Source organism: Nicotiana tomentosiformis, chromosome 4 (genome assembly GCF_000390325.3).
Source record: "Nicotiana tomentosiformis chromosome 4, ASM39032v3, whole genome shotgun sequence".
Taxonomy (NCBI): domain Eukaryota; kingdom Viridiplantae; phylum Streptophyta; class Magnoliopsida; order Solanales; family Solanaceae; genus Nicotiana; species Nicotiana tomentosiformis.
Window position 1 is genome coordinate 6,085,312 of NC_090815.1, and position 6,678 is coordinate 6,091,989.

General features: G+C 41.6%; 1 protein-coding gene across 1 annotated transcript; it reads right to left on the reverse strand.

Annotated features, from left to right (window-relative positions):
- Nucleotides 1-4,668: 4,668 nt before the first annotated feature.
- LOC138909197 (uncharacterized) lies at nt 4,669-5,163 on the reverse strand. The gene has a single exon (XM_070200384.1). It carries the CDS (start codon nt 5,161-5,163, stop codon nt 4,669-4,671), a length of 495 nt encoding a protein of 164 aa, XP_070056485.1.
- Nucleotides 5,164-6,678: the final 1,515 nt, after the last annotated feature.

A 6,678-nucleotide genomic window follows, 5' to 3' on the forward strand; every position in this document is an offset into this window, starting at 1 on the left:
AGTTCAGCTCAAACTAGACCGCTTGGGAAAAGAGTCATCTCGAGGCCTTTAGTCTCGCTGTTTTGGGTACCTTAGTATTCCCGTTGGACGAAAGGCGTATTAGTACTCGTTTGGGGTCACTAATGACAGAGCTATTTCATGAGGAGCATGACAAGAATATCACTATTGTGCCAATGATTTTAGCCAAATTGTATCGGCCTCTTAGTGAGGTTAGGAGTGGCATCAGATTTTTTGAAGAGAGTAAACCTTTGTTACAACTGTGGATGATAGAGCACTTATGCCCTGCTTCATAACCCTGTGCAATTGACTATCTATATATGATCTGGTGAATTATTGAGCATAGGATGAAGGTTCCTAAGTTTGCATTTCCTGTAGGTGTCGAGGATTGGATTGCATTTTTAGGATCACATTTGAGTGAGAACATTCTCTGTACTTACCATTGGCTTCATCCGGACACCATTTTGGGAGGATATCATATGGAGGATTTCCTAGTTCTGATTGGGCTCAAGTTCATTAGACCATACATGCCAGATAGGGTAATGCGGTGGTTGGTTAGAAGATAGGAAATTCCACCTGTTTTGGATCTTCAAGAGAACATAAAAAGTTTTAACTACCTGATGATATCAAATACGTGCAACACTGGAAGAACACAAAGAAAAATGGAATTAAGGGATACTTTGATGGAGGACCTTCTTAGGCATGAGTGCACCTATGAGTACATTATTTGATTGCATTCGATTCCAGAGTAGAGATGCTCAGGCGAATGATTAACGACAGATTGATGATCCAGAGTCTTGACCCTTGTTCCTGACATTAAAGCATCTTTGTAGGGTATGTTTCAAAGTTTGAGCTTGGTAGACGTGCCAGGACCGTCGCAGCCAGGACCAAAGCAGAGCAGTTTGACGAGGCTTTATCTATATGTTTCTTATACTAATTATTTTATTTTTAAGCTGGCGTGCTTCTTTGTGATGTTCTAGTTTGAGTCCCCATAGTCTTTGTTTTGAGTCAGTCGTTAAAATGTTGTTAGAGATTGTCAAGTTCAATTGACTCTGTTGAGTTTTTTACTCATACTTTACTTTGTAATTGAGAAATGAAAGAAAAAAGAGTATATAAATTAAACATCCAAAAAACTTATTATTTGTTTACTTTACTTTGTTCAACACTTCTTTCAAACAATGCAAGATCTCTTTCATATTTAACATGATACATACACAATCTATGCCGACTTCGATCGAATCATTTTCAAAGAGAGCAGTGAGATATAATAAATGAGAAGAAAGAAAAGAAAGACAATTAGAAAGAAATGAGGGAAAAGAAATGAGTAATAATCAAAATGAAAAAGAGGAAAGAAAATAAGTGAACCAAGGGGTGCTAGGAAGGAGAGAATGAGGAAGGCAGGATAAATTGGGATGATGCCAAATGACCTTGTGACCCTCAAAGTCGTTCTAGAACCGTTAATTGTTCTTAGATGCATTGCATGTTATGTGATATTACTATCTGCTAAATGCCTTAACGCTAACACATTGACTATGTTTTGCTCCTTTTTGTTATTTTTGTCATTAACAACAAAAAGGTGGTTAGTTGTGACATTCTGGCAAGTCAATCCATATAATACCATGTCAAAGATCATGATGCCCAAAAAACCCTTATCCACCCCCACAATACTCAATTCGACCTCTCCAGTACCATGTTCACAACGTGCAATCATATGCCCAACCCTCTCCTTATCTGCAATGGTGTGCTCAATTGGTAATGGCGCAAATTAGAAGTGTATCTCTTTGAATTCCTTCCATCCACTCATATGTGCTTCTATTACTTGTGATTTCATGAATGAGGTATGAGTTGTGTTCTTTGTGTTGAATTGATTGGGCTAGTCAATAGTTTCATATTGTGTGAGTATATACTTTTGGACTTATATGTCTGGTAGTGTCCCTAGGAGTGGGATTGATGGCTCAGAGAGTGGTTGAGTAGCAATATGATGAGTATTATATGATTGTGGGGGTGTGCTTAGATGGTTAGGATGTGATAAGAAGAATGTTGTTTGGGATGCGAAAAGACTATGGATGCTTGATTTCTATCTTGATGTGTGGTACAATCTCGAGATATGGGCATGTTGAGGGGTCTTTCATGTTGTACATTTATGGAATGAAGTGGATTGTTATGTCTTGTTGATGAGTTTAGATTCGGGAGGATTTACTAACTGTATAGTGGTTGTGGCCATGAAAGGTCATAGAGAGATGGAAGTTTGAGGCAAAGCAGGTGGATTATCTTCTGCGAGATGTTCCTTCCTATTAGTAGATTATGTGATGTAATTTTAGTTTGTATCGCTTGGGGAAGTTCACACGGCTATCGCGAGGATGGATATGCGCTTAACAGATGATTTGAGCTATTTTTATTGTTAGAGCTACATGGCAGTTATGGAGTAAGGGCATTGTGGGTTATCGACTATTAAGTTCAGTGGCTTCGAGCCAAGTGGGGGAGTCTGTTGTCGATGATCAGATTGCATGGTCATGTTTTATGTTAGTTTTGGTATGAGGCAGACTTATGAATTGGTTATGACTATGAAAAGCTAGATACTTACTAGGTTTGTGACCGAACACTAGTGTGTAAACCTTATGGGTATCTAATTTAATGCTTGTTTAGGATTGAGTGTTTGTTATTTAGCCTTGTTCATACTTTAATTTTAGAATTAATGGTTGCAAACATTGATTCATGCCTTTTTGACTTGGTCTTTACTCGAGAAAGAGAGACCTAGTCCAGGAAAGCTTGGCTAACAAGAAACTGGGCTAGTTAAGTATCTGAATAGCCTAAATAAAGGGTTTGATGTTGTATGACTATGGATACTGAGTCCATTACTAAATTGAGGTTTGATGTTGATTAAAGCTTCCTTTGATATTATGATAATCTTGTTTGTATTACTTGTCATTCTATTGAGAGGGTGTTTAGTTATACATACTAGTGCTATTCGACAGTACTATCGTTCCTTTTGCTGGGTGCGCTGCATCTTTCAATAGATGCAGGTAGTTCCACAACAGAAGATATTAGTCAGTGATAGCAGTGCACCTTCTTCCCAGCTGACTTGGTGAGCCCCACTTCAATCCGGGGTCATGAATCTTTTTTACTTTGTGTATTCTGTTTGAGGTATAGCCGGGGCCTTGTTGCCAACATTATCATTATACTCTCTTTTATCTATAGAGGCTCCGTAGACATAGTGTGGGTTGTGTATTGGTGCTGGGAGAGAGAAACTATGCTATGTTGTAGTTGTATTACTTGTCCATTAGAGACTTTAAAAATAGTGTAACTTATGGTAAGAAATTGGTAATTGCATATATGACCACTTTATTGTTTAATTAAGGAAAACATATATTATCTCCATTCGTGGATGAGTTTGGGTAGTCTAACAGGCTTGCTCGGTCGGGTTCACTCGGTTGAGCACCGGTCACGCTCCTCGGTTTTGGAGCGTGACAAACTTGGTATGAGAGCCTAAGGTTTTAATGTGTCCTAGGATGTCTCGGAGTCGTGTCTAGTAGAGTCCTTATTATCGGTGTGTTGTCGACCACATCTATAATTAGGATGCTACATGGGCATTTAGGAATAATACCCTTCTTTCATGTTCTTGATCGTGCGATAAAACTGGTTGTAAGATTGTTCCTCCTTTAACTCTTGAGTTGCTCTAATATTTAGTACATGACACCTAAGAAGAAGACAAGAACTGGCCAAAGAGCCAATGTCACCCTAGGTGTGACAGTTGATCCTATAATGGATGATGCAGGTGAGCACCCAACGAGTGAGGATATTCCTCCAGTTACTGCACTGCCTGACTCTACTACAATTGATCAGACCGCACCTGTCCCTACACCCGCTGAAGGTGCAACAGTTCCTCAAACTGATATACCAGTTCCACCTCCAGTTCCAACTTCTGATTCTGCTATTTCTGATGTTGATCTTAGATGAGCCATACAGATATTGGCTCAAATAGTGGCTTCCTAGGCCTAGAGGCCAAATGTTGCACCTACTTCTTCCAGTCAGCCAGGGGATTTGATAAATAATATAATCTCCAAATCTTACTGAGACGGAGGCAGTGGAATTGGCTTCCCATTTCGGAGCTTCATTTTTGGGTTTTTATAACCTGACTCCAATTCGTTATTTAGACTCTATGGACCATTCCTGAAGGGAGAACTTGATATTGTGAGTGAGAGAAAAGGCTCTAGAGAGGGAGAGAGTTCCACAATCAATTATTCCCCAATTCTTACTCAAAATCTTGGAAGAATTAACCATTATAAGAACAGATTATGCAGCAGATAAACCTTTGAGTCAAAATATTCTTATACCCAACTAATACTTTGAACACATTCTCGAAGGATAACATCATATGATAAGAGCATCCGGAACACATTTTGAAAATATACCTTTCAAAGGAGATTAAACTCACAAGGCCTAGGTTGTTCAACTTGCGTGGTTTGTAATTATCTTTCCATTAATTAATTCCACATTAAATCTGATTTCTTGCTTTGTATCAAATTAGATCACATATCCTTAAAACCGCGTATAAATTCGATTGTTATCCGATTTTGATGGTAAACAGTTTGGCGCCCACCGTGGGGCTAAGGATAACACTCATAGCGAAAATTTCTAATCACAGTTGCTGCTCAAAACTACCCAATACCTTTAATAAACCTCTTGGATGACCCTATTGCTACCCTCTCGCTCCATTCTGTTCTTCAAGTTGCGAGTCTCTATGGCTTGAGCGAATTCCACCATATTACCATGGTTCATATCAGAATTCAAGGCAGTTGTAGCGGCCTCATTAATTACCAAGAGACTAAGGCCCTGCACAAACCGGCGCACTCTAGCCTCCATATTGGGCAACATGTAAATAGCATAGTTAAACAAGTACGCGAATCTCATATGGTAATCCCAAACACTTAGGCTACCTTGCCTCAGGTTCTTAAACTCAGTAGCATGGGCTGCCTTAGTCTCGTCAGGCAAGAAATGATCAATGAAGGTATCGGCAAATTCACCCCACTTCACCGAAGGGGTCCCTTCTTCACGGGACTCCTCCCATAGTTCAATCCAAGAATATGCCACCTCTTTCAGGAGGTAGGAAGCCAATTCCACTGACTCCGTCTCAGTAACACGTATAACTCGGAAAGTTTTGTGCATCTCATCAATGAAGTCTGGGGGTCCTCCTCTGGGTTAGTACCCGTGAACACTGGAGGATCCAACTGGAGAAACCTGTTCACCCTGGAACTAGAATCCCCTGGCTGACTGGAAGAAGTGGTGCAACATTTGATCTCTGGTCGGATTTGTGTGCCGAATGTGGATGGGCTACGTGAGTTGATTCTTGAGGGGTCCATAGTTTGTGGTATTCCATTCATCTGGGTGCCACAAAAATGTATCAGGACTTGAGGCAGCACTATTGGTGGAGGAGGATGAAGAAGGAAATAGTGGGGTTTGTAGCTCAATGTTTTAACTGTCAGCAGGTAAAATATGAGCATCAGAGACTGGGTGGCTTGCTTCAGAGGCTAGAGATTCCAGAGTGGAAGTGGGAGCAGATCACTATGGATTTCGTAGTTAGGCTCCCACGGACTTCGAGGAAGTTTGATGCTATTTGGGTGGTTGTGTATCGGCTGACCAAGTCCGTGCACTTCATTCCAGTGGGCACCACTTATTCTTCAGAGCAGCTGGCTGAGATTTACATCCGAGATATTGTCCGCCTTCACGGTGTGCTGGTTTCTATTATTTTAGATAGAGGCACGCAGTTTACATTGTAGTTTTGGAGAGTTGTAGAGCGAGAGTTGGGCACTCAAGTGGAGTTGAGTACAACATTTCACCCTCAGATGGACGGGCAGTCCAAGCGCACTATTCAGATATTGGAGGATATGCTATGTGCGTGTGTCATTGATTTTGGGGGTTCATGGGACCAGTTTCTGCCACTCGCAGAGTTTGCTTACAACAATAGTTATCACTCGAGCATCTAGATGGCCCCTTATGAGGCTTTGTATGTGAGGCGGTGTAGATCTCCGGTGGGTTGGTTTGAGCCCGGTGAGGCTAGGATTTTGGGTACAAACTTGGTTCAAGATGCATTGGACAAGGTTAAATTGATACAGGAGCGACTTCGCACAGCGTAGCCTAGACAGAAGAGCTATCCCGATAGGAAGGACCGTGATGTGTCTTACATGGTTAGGGAGAAGGTTCTGCTGAAGGTTTCACCTATGAAGGGTGTTATGCGGTTTGGGAAAAAGGGCAAGTTGAGCCCTCGGTTCATTGGGCCGTTTGAGGTACTTCAGAGCATTGGGGAGGTGGCATACAAGCTTGCCTTGCCATCTAGCTTGTCGAGTGTGCATCCAGTATTTCATATTTCTATGCTCCGAAAATATGTTGGCGACCCGTCTCATGTTTTGGATTTCAGCACGGTTCAGTTAGATGGTGATTTAACTTGCGGTGTGGAACCGGTGGCTATTCTGGGTCGACAGGTTCGAAAGTTGAGGTCAAAGGATATAGCTTAAGTGAAGGTGCAGTGGAGAGGTCGGCCCGTTGAGGAGGCTACTTGGGAGACCGAGCGAGAGATGCGAAGCAGATATCCACACCTATTTGAGACTCCAGGTATGTTTCTAGACCCCTTCGAGGACGAATGTTTGCTTAAGAAGGGGAGGATGTACCGACCCGACCGGTCGT

Excerpts from the sequence above, each read along its gene's own strand:
- LOC138909197 (XM_070200384.1), bottom strand. The coding sequence starts at position 5,163 with ATGCACAAAACTTTCCGAGTTATACGTGTTACTGAGACGGAGTCAGTG.